This window comes from Girardinichthys multiradiatus, chromosome X, assembly GCF_021462225.1.
Source record: "Girardinichthys multiradiatus isolate DD_20200921_A chromosome X, DD_fGirMul_XY1, whole genome shotgun sequence".
Lineage (NCBI taxonomy): Eukaryota > Metazoa > Chordata > Actinopteri > Cyprinodontiformes > Goodeidae > Girardinichthys > Girardinichthys multiradiatus.
Genome location: NC_061817.1, coordinates 12250871 through 12276749, shown reverse-complemented (window position 1 = coordinate 12276749; position 25879 = coordinate 12250871). Strand labels below are relative to the sequence as shown.

At 39.6% G+C, this 25879-nt stretch overlaps 1 protein-coding gene across 3 annotated transcripts; it reads left to right on the top strand.

Moving 5' to 3' along the window:
• The first annotated feature begins 3787 nt into the window (after positions 1–3787).
• LOC124862192 (riboflavin-binding protein-like) lies at positions 3788–23431 on the top strand. 3 transcript variants are annotated; one of them, XM_047356011.1, is made up of 6 exons: positions 3788–4070; positions 6109–6282; positions 6368–6467; positions 6960–7088; positions 11833–11929; positions 22347–23431. In XM_047356011.1, the coding sequence occupies exons 2-6, from the start codon at positions 6129–6131 to the stop codon at positions 22692–22694; spliced, it is 828 nt and encodes a 275-aa protein (XP_047211967.1). In that variant the 5' UTR covers positions 3788–4070; positions 6109–6128; the 3' UTR covers positions 22695–23431. The 3 variants fall into 3 exon arrangements, with proteins under 3 accessions (XP_047211967.1, XP_047211965.1, XP_047211966.1); XM_047356009.1 differs by having other exon boundaries at positions 3790–4070; positions 6065–6282; XM_047356010.1 differs by having other exon boundaries at positions 3791–4070; positions 6089–6282.
• The last annotated feature ends 2448 nt before the right edge of the window (positions 23432–25879 follow it).

The following is a 25879-nucleotide window of genomic DNA, read 5'->3' as shown; positions in this document are numbered from 1 at the left end:
ATAAAAAAAAAACATAAGACACGCTCTCATCATAAATCTAACCACCAATGAGAGGTTTCTCCGCTAAACGGTGACTGAAGCAGCTTGCACACTGGAATCAACAGTTTATTTTGCAGTTTAGGTATTCCAAGGTACATGTAGCTACACCTGATGGAGAGTAAAGTTCGGGTAATTTTCCAAATGACCTGGAAGCTTTCGAACAGCTTAGGGTGCATCTGGTGCTAAGTAGTCGAAGCGTCACCTCGGATTTTCTCAAGATAAGGAAGCATGTTTTCAAGTTTCCTCGACCTCTGGATGCTATATTTATTGCTAAAGATTTGGCACCCCAGCTAATCCTAAAACTTCAGGATACTAACAACATTATAAATCATATTTCAGTAAAGACATCTCACTCAAATTGAGATGTGTTAAACAAACAATATCTGACTGGTCCTAAATTTACTTTACAGTAACCTCATGGGACCAACATGATATAAAGACATACTTCAGTTGAGCAAAGTACGTAGTGTCCAACTTCCTAAGGAAGAGATGTCACCTTAAAATAAGATTTAATCCACTAATCTATAAAAGTCACCTATCTACTTCTATAAAATTAATCATTTATTCTATTATTCTAAATACAGTATTTGGAGCAGTATTTACCCTCTTATATATTGCTTCGGGTTTTTGCCACATTGAAATGTTTCCAATGATCAAATAAATTTTAATATCAAAGATAACCTGAGTAAATACAAAATGCAGTTTACAAATGAATATTTTACTTATTGAGAGATAAAAGCTACCCAGACCGAAATAGTTCTATTTGAAATAGTCACTGCCCTCCAACCTTAATATCTGGTTGTTTTTGGCAACGACAACTACCATCACTGTGGAGGAAAACTCACCAAACAACTTTTGTTCTTTGTTAACTTTTTTAAGTTTTTTTTTTTTTTGCAGCAGTAATGGCGTTTGATATAGTTTTAAAGTAGGCAGACAGGATGTGGGGTAGGGGTGGAGAGAAGGGGAAGACATGCAGCACAGGCCTCCAGGGTCAGGCTCCAAACTCAGGACAACTGTGTCGAGGACTGAGGCCTCCATATATTGGTCGGATCCTGCCACGCACTGCACCCTGCTAGCTTTTAAAGCTAATCTGGCCTCATTCCAATTCATCAAAAAAAACCTTGGGTCTTAAATATATATTCTACTATTGCACTGTGGTATCACTGCATCATTCTATTAGTTACTGGTTTCAGTTTATACTCATTTGTTCCTTTTACAATTTTCTTTCCAGGATTTTATACGTTTTCTTAAATCTTTTCCTTGCACTTGGTAGTGTAGTTAAATGCCATTAGTCTAGTTAAAGAGTTTATTTACTTAAGTATTTTACCTTGGAGTTGTATTAATTTTTAAGGTATTCATAAAACAATAACTGACAGAGGCCAAGAGCTGTTTTGCTGTTAATTCCTGGTATCCAGGTAGTGCCCTGACCTGGTAATTTTGACCCAAATGACTAACTTTGTTAATAATTGCCTTTGACACTTGCTAAAAGGTATTCATAGCCAAACCAACATATTGTTGTACGGCTAAAAAAGAACCCACTAAGATGAAGGAATTTTTCAAGCCAGTCTATAGACCTCTGTCCTGCAGGAAATCTGCGTAGCAAGCTGAACTTTAAATTACCAAGTGGCAACCAAGAAACCTGATGGGTTTAGAGGGGTTCTGTACTCAAGAATGCTCCAGAATCCCTTTTGAGAGGTCCAATAATCTGATGACCAACAACAAGAAAGACCCTACTGCTGCAAACAATCTTTCCAGCAAGTACTAAGTCATGTTTTGCTGAAGGATCAAATATTCTGAGACAAATATTCTGAGACAAATATTCTGAGACATTCACTAAATCTTTAAAACCTAGAATATGCAGTAAATTATTTCATTCCTTGACTTTTGTTTCCACTAAATGGTGTTTGCCATTTTGGAAAAATATGTCAGTGGAGCAAATCAAAGAAGCACCAAACAGGGAAATCAGTCAATCAAAAAGTACAAGCGAGGCTTCATGGCAACTGAGGGCCGCTGCAGGGTTTAAACACAGGCAGCGCCCCAACCTGGTTAAATGAGAATGAGGTACACACAGAGATTTCTGTTGGCCTGCTTTGTCCTCTCTCTCTCTTTCTCAGTTCCCTGAATAGCTCTCACACAAAGATATTGTTATTTCATCTCTAATTACAAGATGAAGAGCTGTTTGTCTGAATGCCTCTCGCTCCACCGCTCTCATCCACAGAAATAAAGTGTTCGCTGGTGATGACCCTCAACAGTTATGAAACAGTCTGGTGGATCACAGGGCCAATGTGAGCCCTCATTTTCTCCTCTGAGCTTTATAAAAACTATCAGGATTTCTTCACCACTGAGGCTATTTTATCTGCTCCCTGTCTGTTTTTCATTTGTTTTTAATGGCCAATCCGTCTCCACCAGAGTTACCATGTTAATGTGACGTTATTTGTATAGCACATTTAAAAACAACTATAGTTGACCAAAGTGGACCAGTTTTACCAAACAAACAATTAAATATAATAAAGAGTACACAATAAGTTAACTATAAAAGTAACTAAAAATCATACTAATACTATTTAGTGTCTAATGTTCTATTCAGTCAAAGGCCAGGGAAATGAAATTTGTTTTTAATAGACTTTTAAAGGTTTCTACAATCTGTGTGGTACAAACATGTACAGATAAGGTATTCCACAAATTTGACTGGTTCTCTGACTAATGCCCACCTCGTCAGTTTATGTGGACCGGAATGTCGATAGGTTTGCCTCTTGATAGAGACCATACTCCATCCATTTTCAGATGATGGACTGAACCAGCATGGGATGGTGTTGTTTGTTCACTAATGTTCTCTAATAAAAATCTAAGACCTTTATACTAAGATTAAATTGCACTGGATTTTATTGAGGAGTATTATGGTAAAGGGGGCGGAACATGAATGCACGACAACCTATTGAAATTTACGCTGAAGTTTTTGACTTTGATTTGACAAAATTTTAAAAAGTTCAAGGAGAATGAGTGCAAGGCTGTGAATGTAGGCCACAAGACAGTCCCCATCTGCTGCTAGGGCCTAAAGTCTTAGGAAGGCTCTGGAACCAGAGAGAAAGAGATGAACCCTACCAGGGATTAGGCTGGCACAACAGGCCCAAGAGGATGTAAGATTATAAGACAGGAGTAACAACACACACAGAGGGTTAACCTGCTCACATGTTTACATAACAGTTCAACTCAGGCACTTCAGCACGTCTGTTAAATGAATTTTAATGTCTTATAAGAACTTGATCAGCTTTTGTCCTGAGCAACACAGGAAACAGAAAAATCAGTTGAACTCTGTCTTTGTGAAGGGGAAATGGTTTTTGCAACATGAAGCAGCTTCCTAGTGAGTTCACTGTGCTTTGTTCCGCAGAGATTCATGTTCTCTGCCCTCAGCATATCATCCAGTATTAAATCTCAGCAGTATCCTCCTCCGACCCTGTCATCTGGAAAAAGTCCTGACCTCAGAATGTGTAAGCAATGGAGCTGGGGCTCCACAGGTGTGACTCAGCACCTGTTTGTAAGCCTCTGGGGCTGAAGGATAACCATCAGTTTTAAATACAATTTTCTGGGTTTACACCTAAAGTATTGCTTGGACGTGTGGAAGGAAAGCTGTCAACAAGGAGGATTTGGAAAACATCCTATTGGGAGATTAACAAGGACAGAGCCCGGTGCTGTCTGTGGATGTGTGAGTACGTGCGTGCAGGAGAGACAGGGACGGAGGGAGGGACAGGACATCCCAGCGTGTGGCAGATGGAGGAGGGAGGTGGGGGTGAGGAGCCTGGTGGAAGGGGCTGACATGTTTTTCATCTGAACCGGTGATAAAGTGGCGAGCAGTGGCCCCCGGAGCAGCGGACAACACAGCCACCACAGAGAGAGTCGCGGAGACAGGAGCAGGAGGAGAACCGAGCACCGCGCAGCCTGCAGCCGCTGGAGCCAGAGCAACACATCGGGGAGGGGAGCAGCGGGGAACCGAGTACTGCGGACGGAGCGACGTTTTATAACCCTGCGAACAGGTGAGAAAGGAGCGCGGATCAAATAAATTCAACAGATTCAATTTGTTTTTGTTAAGGAGTGACACTGAGAAGGGTGTCAAAGCCAATTGTATTCATTATGGTCAAAATGCATGAGAAAAAAATGCGTCATAAAGGAGGAAAATTCAAATTAAAGGTCATCGGGTCACAAACTCACTAATGAAACGCACGTTGAAATGTTTAACTTGCAGCTTTAATAAATCGCCTTAACTTGAAAATATCCTTTTTAGCCCGAGTTATGCAGGCTTCAGCTTATTGCTGGAGTCTCGCTTTTAACATTGCAGTCCAGGTCAGGCAAATCTCTTCTCCATTACATTTCATTCTTCCTGCAGGTTGGCTCAGCAGCTTCCCTACACTATAAAAATGAATTTTACAAGATACGGAATTATTGCCATTAAAATAATTTACATTTCAACCATGTGCATGAATTTATAATAATGCACATGTTCAACAATGGTAAAATTGTAACATTTTTAGGTATCTAAATCACAGAATGTTTTCTTCAGAAATATTGATTAAAATCTACACATAAAACCTGTGGGAGTCTTTAAGCTCATTTTATTAATAGAAATCCATCAGTTAATTTTTTGAGAGTATAAGCTCTCTTTTTTTAATAGTGAAATCTTGTATATTGGACAAATGGTATATTACCCTGTAGCTCCAAATGTGTAACAACAAACACATCAAGGGCCAATCCTGAGTTTATTTTGATCACGTCCAACAGATTTGTTTAAGTAGTGCTATGTAGGTTAGTCTGCACACCAGCCAGTAGCTGTTCAGAATAAACAACTATGCATGTCAGCCATCTCTGCACGGTGCCTCAGTGCCAGCTAATTAGGCCCACCATGTATGGGTCAGCTGGTTGGCAGTTCTTCCATGCATGCTGTCCCCCACTGTGGAAGTCCAAAAGTGGCACAATGTAATAAATATATAAATGTTTAAATTATGACTTAGACATGTAAATTAAAAAATAAAAATAGCAAACAAATACATAAATAGTTATTACATCTATAATTTGTTAAATATGTCATCAATACAAAATGTTATAATTTATGCACATTTTGTGGGCGGGTCTAACACTGCTCAAATCAGTATAATTGATCAGAAGTTGAGTGGCTGTGCAATTAACTAATCAGATGTTAGAGCCTATTTGATGAGGCATAGTGACAATTTAAATTATTTCATAGTTTGTGGCACAGCAACCGTAAAATCATAAAATAAATAATTTAATTATTCAACTTATTTTATTATATATCAACTTTATTATTCAGTTATGCATTTAAAAATATTCCGACATTTAGATGATTATAATTCAATTCCTATGCATTTATTCGCTAATTGATCCCTATTTGATCTTATAAATAGTGCGCAATGTTGATCAAATATGTATATATCTGATTATTACTACAAATATATAGACATATTTCAGATTTGATAAATCTCAAAAAGTGTTTTAAAAAATCTCTGTACAGTGTAGGATATCTCAGTTCAACTTTAAGCACTCGAGATATTTTGAATTTCGGTCAAAGATTCCAAATACCTTGAAAGAAATAATCCTTTAGTTTAGCACAAATCATCAGTGTCGTCAACATCACAACCATATATTCTAACAGTGCTAAAATTGTGCACAATATGGGAGTGGGGGGCCTCAAATCTGACTAGACATGCACATAAGTAGTAGAAAACTTGTTGGGCATTGTTCGAAAGGAACTCGATTTTTGTTTTTTTAATTGAAACGTGGTCCCGCCACATCACTGAAGTGCGCCCTGGGCAACTATCCATATCACTCATATCAAACGCAAGCCCTGGAGACAGCACAGACTCACACTACACAAAACAACTCGCCCAAAATGAAAACAATTGCTATAATTCTGTTTTTTTTTTAAATAAACCTGAATAAATCTACCCTCAGTTCTGTGTGTTATTCTGTATTAATCAGTGGTTGTGTTATTTTACCTGTTGCGTTTTAATATTAGGACTCATTGTCTGCCGCTCTCCAGTGTGCTGAACTCCTTTCCAGACCTTCTTATATCAGCAGAGATGGGTGTCACTTCTCCCACTCTGCTGTTGATATGCATACACCTGGCAGCTGTCCACGGGGCCCTCTCAGAAGGGGTCTGTCTCCAGGACGGCAAGCATAAGACCACGCCCAGTCCAGAGCCACACTTGTCTGAGTGTGGGATGTATGCCGACAGTGAGTGTGCACACTCCGTGAGGTTCACCATAAATGTGAGTGGGCAGAAGTGGCAAAACATTTTTTTCTGCCTTTGCTGCTGCAGACAACTGCTGTACTGAGGAAGACATCCAGGATATTGCCTATGTTCCTTCTGACAGCAATAAGAATGAACCCTGGGACAAGTGTGGCCCTCTGAGCCTTGAGTAAGTCACATCCATTCTCCTGCTACACCATTCTTTCAACCGCTTGCTAATAATGTATATTTTTTAATATTTCTCTATTTCATATTGGAATTGTGAGTCACATACAGAGCCATGCAAAAGTATTCATACCCCTTGAACCTTTCCACATTAGGTCAAATTACAACCCACCACATTCAATGTATTTTATCAGAACTTTATGTGACAGATGAAGACAAGTTTATGCATATAAATCCCAGTAAAATACATTGACGTTTGACAGGACGTAATGTAAAAATATTCAAAGGGGTGAATACTTTTGAAAGTCTTCCCCCATCATGAAAACCATGATAAAAAGTGTTTTTTTCCCACACATGTGCACAGTACCAGTCATGTGCTTATATTTACCCTTGCTGTCTTTGCCTTCCCAGTGACAATGTGGGTCAGTGAGAGTTTGCAGTCTCCACTTGACGGCTCCTAATGTTGGTTGAAAACTGATTACATGTGTCTCCCTAGGTGCGAAGGCTTTCTGAAGCGTGTGTCGTGTTTTTACCGCTGCTCCCCTGACGCCTCCCGCTGGCCTCATCCTCACCGCCGCTCCTACATCCAGGCGGTGCCACTCTGCCACAGCTTCTGTCGTGACTGGTGAGGATGCCAAACACGGCGCCCAGCGAGAATAAATCAAACTCAGTCCCTGTCCCCCCTCACATATAAAGCTCTCCAGGGAAAAGGTTATAGTTTGTAAAACAACAGTGGTCAGCATCAAGGCAAAGTGCCCTATACATAAAAACAGTCGACAGATTTTTCTGAAATTTCTGGGTTAACAAGTCAATAATAGATCTGGAGGTTTATTCTTGATGTTTTGTGAAAAAAATAACAGAACAGGAGATAATTCTTTAAATGTTGGAAAATGACTAATGCAAACACAGAACGAGAATGTTAAGAGGCTGAGGCAAGTCCTTTGAGCACCTGCAAAGAAATAAATCTATAAACTTCCCAATGAACTCAAACATTTAATCTGCTTTCATGCTTTGGGAATTTATTCTGACTGACTGTAAGCTGCATCTGAATAAACAGTCTGACATTATGGAAATATATGCCGGCTTTTGCTTCCAAGACCAAGATGAGAGAAACAATATCCTATTTGTGCAGATTATTTGGAGAGACAAATCCACAGCCCAACAGTAGATCATGTGGTCGAAAGCCCAAAATGTGCAACAATTGCATTTTCTACACTCTAAAAACGGTGATGTTAAAGACAACACAATTTGACAACTCATTACTTTGTGAGATATGGACTCGTCCAGGCTTTGGTCGATAAACACAAAAGGGTTGGGTTAAGGGTTTTACCCAGCAAACTGGGTTAGAGTTAAGTTTCTAATCTCTATCATTAAAGCTTCCATGAAGTGTTGAGAAAAAAAAATTGGATTTTATTATTTATTTCTGTATAAAAATCACCAGATAAAATAATAAAAACAACCTCATAATGTATAAAGACTTAATCAACAGTTGACTCTAAATAACAAACATTATGCTCAGTATAGAACACGGAAGGTAGCCTGTCTGTACTGATTTTGTTTTACCAATTGTTTGGTCAAAATGTATTGAACATAGCTAGCACTAGTTTGTGCTATAAGCGGGTAAAGGGTTAAAGTCATCCTAAGTGAATAAGCTCTTTCTCAAGTTTGAATTGAATTCCTTTAAGATAGAACCCAGGTAGTTGACGGTCAGTTAGACGGTCTTCTTCTAAGGTTCAGTCTATCCATAAGGGGGTGCCACAAGGCTCTGTACTTGGCCATTGTTATTTACCTTGTACATAAATGATATTAGAGTGAATATTTTAAATGCAGCCCTTCAATTGTCTTTTTTGGACGTTCTGCAGAAGCTGAGCATGCGATCACACATTTCCACCACTCCCATGTTGCTGTTGTATTCTACAACCACTGCAGGTCTTGTGACTTGAACTTGCTGCTTTTTTTTTAACCATCTGGAACAGGTATCCTGGGGCACAACCCCATGGGAAGTTGATGCCATCACAATAAGCTTGTTGTCCATCCACTTGGTGACTGCAATTTCATCAAGGTCTCCATACAATCATTTATGATGACCCCTGTTATTTTTTGCTCAGGACCTTGTGGCACTCTTTTGGAATCGATTCTTCTGAATTGTTCCTGTAGCAGACAGGCCCCTTTCCTGAAGAGCATCCAGAAGACTGATAGTGGTGAAATACCGGTCAAAGTAGACCTGTGTTCCTCTGGGGACTGTGTCAGTCAAGCACATGACTGAATTGTCACCTATTCCCAACAGTTGGTTTTGAACAAAGGTGTTCTTGCCTATATAAATTTCAAAGTCCAATACTAGGCCACCTGGAGTTGCAAGAACGAACACCTTTAATCCTGTTGGATTTGGTTTTCCAGGTACTAACTGATGGACTGGACACCTGCTGGTGAATGGCACCATCTGTTCATCAATACAGACCTTTGTTGGCCTGGGTAGGTTTAGGAAACCTTGGAGGACTCTCTTCAGAACTGGTCTGACTTCCCAGAGGGGATCCTTTTTCTTTTCCTCTTCTGGCAATTCCAAGTCAATGCCTAGTCTCAGTGAAGACCAGATCTTGTAGAAACGATCTCTTGGCCGGCAGTCAGGTATGATTGGGAGTCTTGTTTTAGCACCCAGTACATTTTAATTCTGGGATAACCAAGGTATGCCATGTACACCTATATTCCTTTAAAGGTTCTGATCCCCTCTGGTATTGTGTTCATGCTGATGCCTGAATCAAGTACCATGCATTGGTTGGTAAAGAAGGACAGATCCTCAATTAGTTTCTGGTCAATGTACTGCTGGAAGTACTGCTGTGTACCATCATCTGCAATTCTGCATTCTTCTGATAGAGGCAAGAACCTAAGGGAAAAACAAAACACACTCGATTGATTTAAGTTATCAACGTGTGTTGTTAATTCATTTAAACAGTAGCTTCGATTTAAAAGCTGGTTTTGGCTGATAATGGACGATGGCGCACTTCAGCTGGCTCTGTGTCTTCCTCCCCTTCCTCTGGCTCTGCATCTTGGTCAAATTCCTCTTGCTCCTCATCTGCATCATCCTCTCCTATCTCAGCTATTCTCTCTTCGCTCTCTTCTTCTGAGAAGATGTGAGTGTGTCTGAGTCTCCTGTAATGATTCTATTGAGAATCTTCTCTCACTCTGTCATAGAGCTGTCTAAATTAATATGAAACAAACATAAAGAAAGTCCTGATGTGCACTACAGTGAACATGAATAAATCAGTCGTTTTGCCCATGAAAATAGTTGTGCCCTGGAAACTCACTCAAAATATTCCTTAGATGTTTACACGCTAAAAACAATCAAAGTATAACGTTGAAAAACATCTTAGATATGAAAATCATGCTTACCTTTCCTTGTTCCATAAAGTGGGTTCATCGAGATTGCAGCCATTTTCAAAAGACAGGAAAAGGATGCTTGGCATGCATGGCCACACTCCCACATATGGAGTTTAACAAAAATTCAGAATGAAAGACTCACCCTCGCCGTCTCGCCGTCCAATGCGTCTCCCGGCCTTCCAATCGGCATTCAGTCCGCCTGATTCATCATCCAATCGCCTTCCGACGCCTTGTTTTAAAAGGACCTTCGGCTGTGTTCCTCCTCGCTTGTCAGCTGAGCTCATCCCTCCTCCACCCCACCTCCACCATCTTCCTTCCCATCTACTCCTGGCTTCCTCGCTCCCTGGCCGCCAATCCACCACCAGTGTCGGATCAGGTGGAAGACATCTCTAAATATAAGCTTTACAATGTTCATCCTAGCTCATATCATTCTCAACATTCATGTCTTCCTCCCAGGTCTGAGCGCCAAAGATATAATTATGTAATTTCACATCATTAAACCTTTCTAATTGCCAACCCTCTCTTTGTGAGTCTTTTCAGGTTGAAATAATATTTCATTGGAAAGCTATGGTTGTCTTCTTTAAGGAACATCAGGACTCATTAGAGTCACCAGTAACGTATGTGAGGAATTAAGAAAAAACTAATGTGTACTACTGTGTACAAAAAATTAATTGCTGGGTCTCAGGAGGTTAATATTAATTTCCTAACTGGAAAGCAGCTTATGTCCTGCTAACACTCGCAGTGTACAAGCTAGGTCCTCACATGACATTATTTAGACAGTACTGGTAAAAATTGACATTCATGGAAAGGTTTATATGTCCCAAATATGTGTCCCTGTAACAATTTATCATGAGATGAGCTTGAACTGACCAAGAGAAGCTTATAAGCTTAACTCGGCATAAAGACTAAAATGAGCTGATCTGGTTCTGCTAAAATGAGCCAAATTCTTTTTGACCAAAACTGCACTGCTACAACTGTGGAATATTTAAACTTCATTTTACAGTTTTAAACAGTAATTCAAATTTATTTAATTCATAGTTTTATCTCTATATCACCATTCCTGGATGGCAAATGCTACTCTGATAGCATTAAAATTATGTTCTCTGCCTGGAACAGCCTAACTATGTATTTTCTTGTCTGGAAAATATTTATAACCCTGGCAGATATAGGTTTAAATTAATCTTTTAATTTAAAGAATGTGATTTTTCTGACTGCAAGTAATATTAATGTTTTGTGGTGGTCTGGCCAGAGAGAGAATCTGTGGAAACTAAAGATTAGGGTGATGGCAAGGGGGGCCAGGGGAAAACTACAAAAAGCTGGTCAGCAATTATAAAAAGGGTTTAATTTCTGTAATGCCAGTAAATATTTTACACAGATTATTGAGAAGGTGTATAAGAAATTTTTGACATGCCATTTTTCAATAAAATGCAAAAAAACATTATCCTGTTTATTATCTTTTCATAGATGCCTGTCCTTTTCCCCATCAGAAGCAAATGCCTTGGTTAGATCAAAATTATTTTAAATCTAAATCTACCAAGGGTATAGATAACTTTGGGGTTAATTGTATTTATCATGTGACATCATCTATTCAGTGAATCTGCTGTGGGGGTTTTTGTGTTTTAGATCAAATATGTTTTTGTTCTACTGCAATATTCTGCAGGATTTAAAATAATGTGCTCACACATTTCACATCGGTCAGTGTTTCTTTACAGTTTATCATGCAAGCAAAAAAAGACAAAATACACAACGGCATGTCAAATTGTGAGCTTAAGATAAGCTGCATGCTGTTTAAATCTATTTTGTATCCTATTGGTAATTTCATCTGAGCAGCTGAGCAACTGCAGTCTTATATTACATGCGGAAACATGAATATTTGACATTATATAACTTTTATTATGAAAATAATTATGAAAAATATGTTATTACAGAAATAATATTTATCAATCAGCAGCTAGTTTTTTGCCATTTGTGAATTGTCTGGTATCTTTCTTCAGGTTTGACGCCTGTAGGATGGACATGACATGTGCTCGTAACTGGGCCAGAGACCCCAGAGGGCAGAACTGCACTGGAACCTGTGTTCAGTATCAGCAGGTAAACCAAATCCTTTTACACTTATCATTTCATTTTTTTTACTAGTTATTTTCCACTCACAAAAAAAACACGCACACTGATATTTTCAGTGTGGCAGTCCTACAAAGATATTTTATTTATCATCATAATACAATGGAAACACACACCATAAAAATTGCCACTGTTCCTGTTACTATTAGGTGTACTTTGTATTTAACGGTTCTTGATTGTTGCCCAATTACAGATGCTTGACAGCAGGGCGTTGCAGAAGTATTCATACACCTTTAACCACTCATAGATTATTGTCTCAGTGTTTTCTTCTGAACGCTGGGCACTAAGGCTGCACGGTGACGCAGTTGGTAGCACTGTTGCCTTGCAGCAAGAAGGTCCTGGGTTTGACTCCCAGCCGGGGGTCTTTCTGCATGAAGTTTGCTTGTTCTCTCCGTGCATGTGTGGGTTCTCACTGGGTACTCCAGCTTCCTCCCACTGTCCAAAAACATGACTGTTAGGTTTATTGGTTTCACCACCATGTTTCACCACAAGGATGGTCTGTTTATCCTCAAGGTGGTATGCAGTGTCTGTTTTCTGCCACACCTTTTGTTTTGTACGTAGGCCAAAATTTTCAGTTTTGATCTTTGCTGCCCAGAGTACCTTGCTGTGTTCTATGCATGGTTTGTGACAAACTGCAAATGGGAGTCTTTCGAGTACCTTTTAGCAACTCTAACCACGCTTAAATTTTGTGGTTGTGAAAAACAAAACAGGAAAAAGTCAAATGGGTGTGAATAGTTTTGCAGAGCACTGTAAAATTCAAATGAACAGAGTCTATCCAACCCTTTTAGCATTTGTTAAGCTGAGCCCGTCATCACCTCAGCTGAAACATACAAACCGGATGAGAACTAGTTATAGGCTGGAATCCCTCAGATCCCCTTATTGTCCTCCATCCTCTGAGTCCCAGAGTGCAAGTAGACGGCGTGAAACTGCGTCACAGTATGTGAGAGAAGGGTTAACAGAGCAGGCCAACACAGTAGGCTGAAGCGTGAAAGAGTCTGGCCCTGCTTCGCTGGGCAGGAGCCAGCTGGGTGATTTAAAAAGAAGCGGAGTGACAGTGGAGGCTGGTGTGCAGCCGAGGCCTGCAGCAAACTAACTCTCACACATCACACCCTATGACAATCTGTCTCATAATGTGCCTGTCTGTCTCTCTGTCTCCCTGTTTCCACTGCCCCTCCTTATCTTCCTTATCCTCTCCTTCTATAATACTGTTCTCATGCACAAATGAATGAGCACACACCCACAGACCACAGATCTAATAAGGCTGCCTGCTGGTTATTAGATGATAAGCAGAAATCGCAGAGTGTATTAAGAGCGAGAATGCAGAGGGAAGATCTCTGTGTGTTTCTGTGGGTGTATTGTCTGCAAATTTCTGGGGCTTTTTGCGCTTGCCTTGGCTCATTTTCATGTAGGGCAACACTAATGCCGCAAATAGGCTGCAAGAAATTTAAGCCGCTCTGAAATGGATGAGTACAGAAATGTCTTAAACAAATGGATGCAATTAGAAAAATGTGAGAGCAGTCAGCAAATTCAACAAATCACCGCTTCTGAAGAGAACACAAACAAAAGAGCTTGCCTCTCTTGTTCTTAAAAGGTTCACAGCGGTGCAGTTGCTCGCTTTCTGTCCAGGCAGCAGAGAAAGGGCTGATTTACTCAAGGCTGGCGCAGCTCACCTCACGTGTGCCGCACTGCAAAGCAAAACTCTAAACCTGCAGGCCTTGTTTGGTTTCCACCACAGCTCTGTCTCTGATGATGTGGGTAAATGTGTGAGTGAATAGCAAATATACATAGATGAAGGTAGGATGTGAGAACGCAGATTGTGGAAGATGTCAGTTAGAATAGCAAGTTAATACATTTAGAAGCACACCTACAAAAAAAAAAACTATCTGGCACTCTCTGCATCACTCTGTTTTTTGTAGTTTTTTTGTTACATCATTTGCCTCCCTAGATCCTCTCACAGAGACACTCAGTGTCTCTGACTATGTAGGAGAGAGGTTAGAACTGCAAAAACAATGCATATCTGTTTTCTGCACTCTGACACAAGACTTCCAGCACTACATTTGTGGCATTTTCTAGTAAATCAGGAGACTAAAAGGACACTAGAACCTATATAATTTATAATAACAAAACATAACACAACAAGACGTAGCAGAAATATAGTGGGTTGCAAAAGTAATCCTTTGCCTTGAACCTTTTCACGAGTAGCGCAAATGCAAATCTAACAAGACATGGCTCTCTACCTAAACTAAAAGGTCAGGTGAGAAGAGCAATAATCTAAGAAGCAGCTAAGAAACGGAACTCTGAAAGGGCTGCAGATAATCACACTCAGGTGGGGAGAATCTATCAATAGACCAACTAATGGTTTTGGACTCCTGTCATTTGGCCTTTATGGAACAGTGGCAAAAAGAAAGCCATTGTTGGAAGAAAGCTGTAAGAAGTCCTGTTTGCAGTTTACCACAAACCAGTTGGGCACACAGTGAACAGGTGAAAGAAGGTGCTCTGGTCAGATGCACCCAAATTTGAACTTTTTGACCCACATGCTTACTAACACTGAACATTACTCTGAACACACTATACACAGAGTTAAAGATGACACAGAAGTCGCAGTATCATGCTGTGGGGATGCTTCTCTTCAGAGCAGAGGCTGGTCAGAGTTGATGGGAAAATCAAAGGAGCTAAATACAGGGCAAGGGTGAGAGAAAACATGTTAGAGATCTCGAGACCCTAAACATACAGCCAGATTTACAATGGCATGGTTTAGATCACATAGCCAACCCTAGAAACAGCATAAAACTAGAATATTGTTGGTGCGTTTCATTTGTACAAATAAGTCAAAATGACTGAGTTTGAACACACCCCTAAAGTTGAAATTCCAAGTTAAAGGCACTTAACCAAGCCAAACATCAAATTTCAATATAGCTGCCACATGTAGGAAAAGTATCAATAGTTGCCAAAATAGACTCTTTTGTTTACACCTGAATTGTTTGTATAACATTAAATTAGTTTCACACATTAAATATATAAAATTAATAGAAATACACTGTTATCAGGTAATATTGCTATAGCAACCTGGTGACTGAGCAAAACAGTTTGGAACTCCTATTGGTTTACTAACTTATAACTAGAATACAGTTAAATCATCCTGAGAGACAAAGTCTGACTCGTGACATAAATGGAATGCTTTATACTAACTGGTTTCATTAGATGTCTGCAAAATCTTTCATAAGTCAGGTACTACACATGGTAAAGTGACCATATTCCCAATTAAATAGGATTAAAAATAAGAAATACATTTTCCAAATGTTTTAATTCAGTGAAAGTCTAAGGTGGATTTTTGTTTCCTTCTCCAGTTTGCTTCTTGGCATAGTGTTGATGCTTTCAGGATGTAAAGGTTAAAATTAAATAAGATAAGGAAAGGAAGAACCTTGAAAGCGAGATGGAGAAAAATGTCTATCTCACTTATTTAATCACAGCATGTCCTGTAAAGCTGCTTTTTCTTCTACTGAATTAAGTTTGGCAGCAAACCATGCCCGCCCGAGGGAGGACAGAAATGTTCATGTTTGTGTTTGTGCTCTCGTGGGTATTATTGGGTCGATGTGATAAGACCAAAGTGTCAGGCAGAGAGCATATGTAGTTAAGAGATGCAGCCATCATCCATTTTGTCCTTCAAACACAGTAAACATATTACATCTTTTTTTTTATCTGCTCTGAGCATCGTCTGTGGCTCTCAATCTTCCAACAGGCAAGAGCATGAAAGGTGGCAGGAGGTTTTGTGGGGAAAAGCTAGAGATATAGCAGGGAGACATACAGCGAGTACAGGGATAAGCAGGAAATGATTAATGCAGGAAGGAGACAGGGGAACTATAGGAGGTGGTGACTCGGCATCCTAATGACTGATTATAGGGAAGGCAAGGCAAGTTTATTTATACAGCACCATTCATACACATGGCAATGCAACGTCCTTTACAAGAAGTCACCAGAGAGGGAAAGAGGCTGAAGCTTACTGCCATCTGTTGCTTCCTACATAATTTGAAGTACCAGCGCCCAGCAAAGGTTTTCATAGCCCTGAATCTTTTTTTCACATTTGGTCACATTACAACCACACACTTCAGTGTATTTCATTGGGATTTTTTTGCAAACATTAACCCAAAGTATTGCATAACTGAAGCGGAAGCAAAGAGATGCATGATTTCACAAAAATTTGAAAGAAGTGCCTCAAGGATTGCCCTGTAAATGGCTCCATATATCTTCTCATCACTTCTGACTAGCTTGCTGTCCCAGTTGAAGAAAAATATCCCCACAGCATGATGCTGCCACCACCATGTGTCAACATGGGGTTGGGGCTGGTAAGAAACCCATTCCTTTTCAAGTTCAAATGCTGACATCAGAGTGTGTCCCAGATTGCTTTTTCAAAATAGAATCTCAGTACAAATAGATGTGCCAATAATGTTCCAAGGTAATAATCCTTTAGTAGGGCTGGCAATGTAATCTAAACCACTCTACTGTAGTTCTGGCTGTATTTTCAGGGTCGTTGTCCTGCTGAAAGGTGAACCTCCACCCCAGGCTCAAGTCTTTTGCAGCCTTTTATAGGTTTTCTTCCAGAATTACCCTGTGTTTAGCTCCATCCATCTTCCAACCAACTCCAACCAGCTCACTTGTCCCTTATAAAGAAAAAAATCCCCACAACATGATGCTGCCACCACCACGTGTAACAGTGGGGATGATGTATTCAGGGTGATGTGCAGACCTTTTTTGGCATGTTTATCTTTTTGTTTCAAGGGCGAAAAAGTATAAATTTGGACCTGAGCCTCTTCTTCTACATGTTTGTTGTGTCCCCTACATGACTTGCAGAAAATTATACTTAGTTTTCCAGTCCAAAAACTCATGAACATGGACACACCCTTGATCAGATCATCACATTTGGTTTCAGTCCAGTTAATCTTTTAACTAATAAAATACACATTTCAGCTCATTTTTACTGTTTTAATTTTACACTAGCTTCTGTGACTGGTAACCAGAGAGGCACTCGATGTTTTACACCTATCAATTTCCAGAGTATAGAACATTTTTATCACATCAAGAAAGATCTAAATACTTCTTACAACTCAAATTCCCAAGAACCTAAATTGCTTTTAAGACAATTAACTCTTTAATCGATTGCCCTCATGTGAGAAATGAAATACTGTATCTTTTACTGAGAAATGTGAATCATTTTGCTCCTTTTTGTTAATAAGATTTCTTACATCAGAAACTAAAGTGTATCTTCTTCCTTTACCTCTCAGTATTTAGAGGTACAGCAGAAGTTTAATTTATTTCATCCACTTTCTCAGTCTTAATTAATGAGAACAACGAATAGCATGAAGTCCTCTTCCTCTATTTTAGATGTTTAACAACAAATGTATTTTTAAAAGTTTAAACCTTTTAATCTCTAGAAATTTTAACAATGTTTAATAAGTATTCATCCTATGGGTTTGTTCTCTTGATTTTTAAATTAGCTGTTGTCCAAACATAATCGAAGAAACCTGGCCTTGACACTGATGATTTTAACAATTAACGGCCGATTTCCAAATTACCTTTAATTGCCAACATTTAAAGAAAGTGCTTTACATTCCGTTTTTAACCATCTTGAATAGAAAACTTACTTCTTGAGAAATTTGAATGTGGGTTCTCTTCTTCTAAAAGCTATGAAAGGCATTAGGATGTACTTAGATGCTGGTTATTGTTCTGTTCTGGTATTCCTAGACCTCTCTGCTGCGTTTGATACAGTTGATCACACAGTTTTATTAAATCGTCTCTGGTATTGTTGACTGAGACCGCTCTGGAGTTGTTCACATCTTACCTAAGGGACAGATATGTCTCTCTATCTATTAGTAATACATCCTCCAGATTTGTAAAACCTACCAGTGGTGTACTCCATGGGTCAATACTTGGTTCTTTATTGTTCTCTATTTACATGCTACCACCGGGTCAGGTCATCCACAATCAGAACATCTCTTTTCATTTTTATGCAGATGACTCTGAAATGTATTTATCCTTAAATGCCTCTGACGTCTCTGCAATCATTGATCCCATTACCTGTCTCTCAGACATAAAGGAATCGATGTCTTGGAACATCTTATTGAATGATGATATATCTGAGGTGATGGTTTTTGAACCTGGAGCCCACAGAGATCCTGTCATACAGACACTTCTTTCTTTTGGTTTCTGTTGCACCCCTGAGGCCAGGAACCTGCTAGTAGTCCTGGATTTAGATGTAAACTCTACAAAACACTTTAGTAAAATAAAACAACAGCTATTTTCCCAATAAGAACAGAAATCAGAGTTGTCATCTGTCATTGACATACATATCCTTATTTATGCCTTTGTTTCTTGCCATCTTGATAACTGTAATTCATTATTTGCTAACCTGCCACTAAAAGCTCTAAATTGTCTACAGCTTATACAAAACACACAGATCCTAACATTTCCTTCCAACTTTTTCTTCACTGAGCTGGCTAGCTGTGAACGGTCTCATCCCAGTGTTTTTTTTCTGAGCTTCTTTCTCCTTACACTCCTTCTAGGACTGGTTGTCAAACCGACTGTTGCTTTCTCTTCCCAGAGGAATGCATGCAAAGGAGAGGATTTCATAATCAGAGCTCCTCTTTTGTTGAATGCTCTTCCATTTGATATCAGGCAGGCCTCCATGTCCTCTTTTAAAACTCCTTAAAACAATTTTGTAAATCAGCTTATTTTGATTGAGCTCTTATTCTTTTAATATCAGCTTTTGTATTTTATTATAAAATTGTATGTATTTTTTGGTTTGTTTTTATCTACATGAAGCACTGTGTAACTTTGTTTTAAAAAAGTCCTATATAAGTAAAGTTTATTATTATTTTAAGACTGGACTTTTATGGCGTTTCAGCTGTAGCATTTTTTAACAGCACTTCCAGATTTGGGGAGTGCACAGGACTTGGCTGCTTCTCTGATTAATGCAGTCCGTATCCAGCCATTCAGTTTAGACGGACCACCATCTCCTATGGGGTTTGCAGTTGGGTCATAATTTTTCACAGTATTTATACTGGAATTAATTTGCACACACATGGACATGCTAAAGAGGTGACATCGTGATTGTGCTGTGCACTGTGATTTTATTTAGGGGTATCAGAGTGAATGAGTAGAACACATGCGCATAAAACACTTTTTGTATTACCTTTATTCCACTTCAGAATTAAGCACTACTTTGTGTTGTTTTATGACATAAAATCCTAATCACGCACTTTGAAAATCGACATTTTACCGTGGTCAAAATGTGACAGGAGTTCAGGAGATATGTATACGTTTGCCACACATTGTAACCAGCCTAAATTTGCAGGTATACCTTTATTAGAGATGGTTAGAAATGTCTATCTTGTAAAAAACATCATCTTTGTCAGCAGTAATTTGAGTTTTATTAATTCTGTCTAGTCTGAGGGGCCGTTTAGCTCTATTAATCCTCTCTCAAAGGCATGTTAGAGGCGTCGGAGGCTGTTATGTGAACCCTGAAGGTTTTCATAGTCATACATTCTGATTTTCTCTCAAGGACGATGTTGTAGTCAAGGTGAGGAGAGCAGCAGGAGCACAGCAAAGCCACCTGAGAGAGAAAACACCTGGCAGAAGCAACAGATTTTCAAGGCCAGAGCAGCCGTAAAAAGGGCAAATCAATTATTACAGTGGATGTTTATCGCAGTGAGGTAAAGCTCAGGCAGGCCCAAGGGGAAGCGTGAGGAGGACTCAGCACAAAGCTGGCAGGGGTGGAGAGCTGAAAAAAACAAGCATCCATTTATTCCTGGCACCAAGAAGGTTAAACAAAAACAGAAAAACGTTCAAAATATTTTCCACAACTCATGGTGGTGCTTGTGCTGGGCTTCTAACAATCAGCCTAGTTTGCCTTCTTACCAGTAGGAGTATCAGTCCAAACTGTCTAAATGCATCTCTACAAAGTGGTCAGGATAACTCATAGTACAAGATTTGTTAGAAATACAATATGGCTGCAGTGCAAAAGATTGAAAACAATCTGACATTTTCCTTCCTCTTCACAATTAAACATGAATTTGTCCTAATCTATTGTATAAAATCCCACCCAAAAACAAAATTTAACTTACACGAGTATTTTTGCGACACACCGGATATCTTAATCCCCGTCAAATTCATCATGGATGATGTATTAAACAGATTCCAATATCCTCCCCACTTGTACATGTAGTGGAATTTTCTTATCAAAGTGGGAGAGAAGTTGACTCACAACAAGAGAAAATCTGGACTTTGTCTTTTTAAAATTTATTCAAAGGCAGTCAGCGTTTGAATGACTCTGTCACTAAGCAAGTCAGTTAAGCAGAGCCCCGAACACCAGTCCCACACATGTATTTATACCAAACATGACAGTGTTATCTAAACTTCAAAGAGTCTGTGTTTTATGGCCCTAGACCCTCCTCAAGTTATCTATGAGCAGACCATCTGCTCTTCCTGAGACATCACCCTAAAGGATGGGTTTTAACCATTAAACTTCTGATAATGGCTTTACAGCTTCCAACACAGATGTTCTGAGGTGAGAGGTAACCTAAGGGTCATACACTTTGGAACACTTAACAGTAAGAATTTCCATCACATACACAACCCACAAAAAGAACTGACAACATGTGAATACCCCGTGCACGGATCCCAAAATGCAAATGCTTCTCAGTAGTGGTAAGGGCTGTGTTCAGTAATTACATTTTACACCACGTTCCGCTTATCCTCCCCTATAGCCAGAGAGCAAAGCTTGATTTTGCATGCAGGACCTCCACCCTGAATTACATTATCATGGTCCACAACAATGCAGTTGAAGGGACAAGCTCAGCCCAGATTAGATTAAAACCATCATGACATTTGTGAGTTGGCAACTCCGGATTGCAAATTGGAATTCCTTACATTTATTTAAGCAGGAAAGACTTCTTTAAATAAAAATTTGTTTTATAAGCATGTCCTTGCTAAAGATGCACAGATGCCCTTCACACAGTGATACACCTTCTGTTTGTATACACGCAGTATTTCTACAGAAGACTGGCTTGATTATGCATTAATATGAGAAAAATAACCTGCTGAATAATGTAAGAAGCCAGAGACCAAGAATATGCAAATAAGTCATTGGTTGCTTTGGTGATGCCCACCTTTCTGGGAGGTAGCAGGAAGCTCTACAGTGCCACTGTTTGTGTCAGTCCATTGTTCATTCCCAAAGATTATTTGTTAAATGAGCTTTAGTCAGTCAGTCATTTTCTACAACTTATTCCATAGTGGGTCACAGGGGAGCTGGTGCCTATCTCCAGCAGTCTATGGGCGAGAGGCGGGGTACACCCTGGATAGATCGCCAGTCCATCGCAGGGCAACACACATACAACCATGCACACACTCATTCACACTCCTAAGGGCTATTTAGAGTGATCAATTAACCTAACAGGCATGTCTTTGGACTTTGGGAGGAAGCCGGAGTACCCGGTGAGAACCCACGCATGCACTGGGAGAACATGCAAACTCCATGCAGAAAGACCCCCGGCCAGGAATCGAACCCAGGACCTTCTTGCTGCAAGGCAACAGTGCTACCAACTGCCCCACCATGCAGCCCCAAATGAGCTTTAAAAAATCTGAAAAGATTTATAGTTTTTTTTTTAAGTTGTCTATATACCAGAATTAATAGTTTTATCAATCAAAGCAGCCCCAGACCATTACACTACCACCACCATGTTTGAGTCTAAATATGATGTTCCTTTTCTGAAATCCTGTCAGTTTTACCCTAGATGTAATGGGACAGACAAAATTTTCCACTTTTGTCTCGTCAGTCCCCAGAATATTTTCCCAAAAGTCATGGGCATCAGCAAGATGTTTTTGGCAAATAGAAGACTGGTCTTTGTGTTTCTTTTTGTTTTAGTCAGTAGCACTTTGGAACTCTCCAACAGATGCCATAGTTGCTATTGAATTGTGAACTCTGACCTTAACTGAGACATGTGAGGCCTGGTGTTTTATTTTAGGTTCTAAAATAAAACGACGATATGAGAACAAACATGTGAGTGGCAAATTTATGATTGACATATTTCAGCTATAGTCAATCAAGCGTTCTTTACTTGTCTTTTTCTACACATTTGAAAAGTATCCTCAAAACACTGATACCATATGATGCCCTTAGAGTATTTATTTCTAAACATTGTGAATTTAGTCTATGTGTTTATGTTTTAAACATTTTAAATCTGAAAAGACATCTGAAATTGAAGCTGAAGGAAATAAAGTTTTCACTCTCTAGTCACAGACGACCAGTATGATTCATAAATGAATGCATTGGTGTTTATAGTAAATTTTTTGATTTTACCAAATTTATCCATTTGTGTGGTTTGTGTGCCTGCAGATGTATCAGCATGGCAGGGATCTCTGCGAGAGCCTCTGGGGTGATGCCTTCATGACGGTGGAGGATGACCAGCAGGAAGTAGGAGAGGCAGGAGAGACTGGAGCGGAGGGTCGCCCCTGTGGCTGCCTGACCCTCAGTCCCTCGGACAAGGATGTGATCGCAGCCCTCCGGGCCCAGCAGGATGACCCGGAGGAGCTGGACACCACCAAGACTGGCCTGCCTCAGTACCGGGCTCCCTGCAAAGCCAAGATGCTGATACAGGCCAAGAGTGGCAAGAGGGTAAACTCTGTGATCCACAAGCGCTCGGTGGAGATTGAAGATGTGGAGGGGAGTGGAAGCGGTTTGTAGATCAGGTTCGGTGGCCGTCTAGGAAAAGTTATCTCTCTAGTTTCCAATGCATACAGCTTAACTCTAAAAATAAAGGCATAACCTTGATCCTCTAATAAAACTCACCACACTTACTCAGACAAAGATATTTAAATCAAGAGATTTTTGAACAACAATCCATCAGCATGGTAATATGCCATGTTCTACATGTGGTAAAATAAAAACTGCAGTAATATCTGAATCCAGTGTGTCACCCTTCATTATCGGGTTACTTCTCCTATGAAAGTATTAAAAACATAATTTACCTGCATATAAACCACCGTTCTGCTCTTCTGAGACATCTACCTAACTTTAGGCTATTCATTACTTATTTCTTAAATGCAGATCTTACTGTTGTGATACCATTCTGTGCAGTCTGCTGTGAAGTAGTAGAGACAGTCACTCGTAGTCATAATTATGAATCCAATCTAAGTTTTCTTTGACAGGAAACTGGCCTGCATGTGGGCAAAGAGTTGGGATGTGTTTGATACCAGAGAGGGGGTGGAATATTCGGATTTCAAAACAAAGTTTCATTGGTAGTTTCATTACTAATGTTCTGTTGGTGTCTCTTTTATAATTATGTGTAGGGTAAAGTAATGTTAGATGTATGTTTTGTAAAAAAGGAAATCTGGTTTGTCTGGAGGAAGGTGAGCTTGTTTAAATTTGTGTTTTTGTGTTTTTCTTGACGTTCTGAATAAAGACAGCCATTCTAAACGTAACACTGACTTTGTCATTTATAAACCCCTCAGCATACATATGTGGACAGGTTTTAAAGCAGGATTAGGCTATAAAACAATATCCCAGGTTTAACATCTGGAAATGGAAACAGTATGGCACAAATGCAAACCTATCAAGACATCGGCGTTCACGGCAGGCTCCACTGTGGGAGAGGAGCTGTGGAGTGAGGGCTGTACAGGTCCTTCTCAAAATATTAGCATATTGTGATAAAGTTAATTATTTTCCATAATGTCATGATGAAAATTTAACATTCATATATTTTAGATTCATTGCACACTAACTGAAATATTTCAGGTCTTTTATTGTCTTAATACGGATGATTTTGGCATACAGCTCATGAAAACCCAAAATTCCTATCTCACAAAATTAGCATATCATTAAAAGGGTCTCTAAACGAGCTATGAACCTAATCATCTGAATCAACGAGTTAACTCTAAACACCTGCAAAAGATTCCTGAGGCCTTTAAAACTCCCAGCCTGGTTCATCACTCAAAACCCCAATCATGGGTAAGACTGCCGACCTGACTGCTGTCCAGAAGGCCACTATTGATACCCTCAAGCAAGAGGGTAAAACACAGAAAGAAATTTCTGAACAAATAGGCTGTTCCCAGAGTGCTGTATCAAGGCACCTCAGTGGGAAGTCTGTGGGAAGGAAAAAGTGTGGCAGAAAACGCTGCACAACGAGAAGAGGTGACCGGACCCTGAGGAAGATTGTGGAGAAGGGCCGATTCCAGACCTTGGGGGACCTGCGGAAGCAGTGGACTGAGTCTGGAGTAGAAACATCCAGAGCAGGATATGGGCTACAGGTGCCGCATTCTCCAGGTCAAGCCACTTTTGAACCAGAAACAGCGGCAGAAGCGCCTGACCTGGGCTACAGAGAAGCAGCATTGGACTGTTGCTCAGTGGTCCAAAGTACTTTTTTCGGATGAAAGCAAATTCTGCATGTCATTCGGAAATCAAGGTGCCAGAGTCTGGAGGAAGACTGGGGAGAAGGAAATGCCAAAATGCCAGAAGTCCAGTGTCAAGTACCCACAGTCAGTGATGGTCTGGGGTGCTGTGTCAGCTGCTGGTGTTGGTCCACTGTGTTTTATCAAGGGCAGGGTCAATGCAGCTAGCTATCAGGAGATTTTGGAGCACTTCATGCTTCCATCTGCTGAAAAGCTTTATGGAGATGAAGATTTCATTTTTCAGCACGACCTGGCACCTGCTCACAGTGCCAAAACCACTGGTAAATGGTTTACTGACCATGGTATCACTGTGCTCAATTGGCCTGCCAACTCTCCTGACCTGAACCCCATAGAGAATCTGTGGGATATTGTGAAGAGAACGTTGAGAGACTCAAGACCCAACACTCTGGATGAGCTAAAGGCCGCTATCGAAGCATCCTGGGCCTCAGCAGTGCCACAGGCTGATTGCCTCCACGCCACGCCACATTGAAGCAGTCATTTCTGCCAAAAGATTCCCGACCAAGTATTGAGTGCATAACTGTACATGATTATTTGAAGGTTGACGTTTTTTGAATTAAAAACACTTTTCTTTTATTGGTCGGATGAAATATGCTAATTTTGTGAGATAGGAATTTTGGGTTTTCATGAGCTGTATGCCAAAATCATCCGTATTAAGACAATAAAAGACCTGAAATATTTCAGTTAGTGTGCAATGAATCTAAAATATATGAATGTTAAATTTTCATCATGACATTATGGAAAATAATGAACTTTATCACAATATGCTAATATTTTGAGAAGGACCTGTCTAGCACAGGAGAGAGCAAGAGGAAGGGACCTGTAAATTGTGCTTCAAATTGTGTTCAAATTTTCAGGCTATATCCATGGTTTTGTCAGAACTCCCTACTGCATCTTTAGTTAGAGGATTAACCAACAGGGCAATAAACCTAAATCTACATCAGTGGTGTCCAAACTTTTTGTTTTGTTTGGGGCAAAGTTGTTGGGTCAAAAGTACTTACAGGTCAAAAAAATACAATGTTTTAAAAAACTAAAATCACAAAAAATTGTATTGAGAACTTTTTTTACCTGCTTAATGATAAACTGAACATGCAATATTTCCATTAAGCAAATAAAGAAGTCCGATTTGCTTTGATAAGGGATGTGTAAATCATAATAGATCCAAAACCTAAAAAGGTTTTTGCATGTTTGCTAAAAGGCATCTAGTTTACAAACTTTTGGGCTTTTTTGAACAAATGTAGTCTATTCTCAGTTATAAGAAGAGGATTTGGGTCATTATTTCTTTCAAAACACTTGCTGTATTTATCCAAGTTTAGTAAATTAATTAAAAGCAGACTCTGTTTTTCAGTAAACGTTACTGGATAGATGTGATCTTATTAACTAGGAAAGATTGGGTCTACAAAGACAAATACTTTGTGTTGTACCCAACATTTCCATTGTAGGAAGAATTTTATTCGTCATCAA

Bases quoted from the DNA above. Each gene is read 5' to 3' on its own strand.
- LOC124862192 (XM_047356011.1), top strand. From the start codon at position 6,129: ATGGGTGTCACTTCTCCCACTCTGCTGTTGATATGCATACACCTGGCA. The intron at 6,283-6,367 runs GTGAGTGTGCAC...TTGCTGCTGCAG, and splicing joins GTGTGGGATGTATGCCGACA to ACAACTGCTGTACTGAGGAA. The intron at 7,089-11,832 runs GTGAGGATGCCA...ATCTTTCTTCAG, and splicing joins CACAGCTTCTGTCGTGACTG to GTTTGACGCCTGTAGGATGG.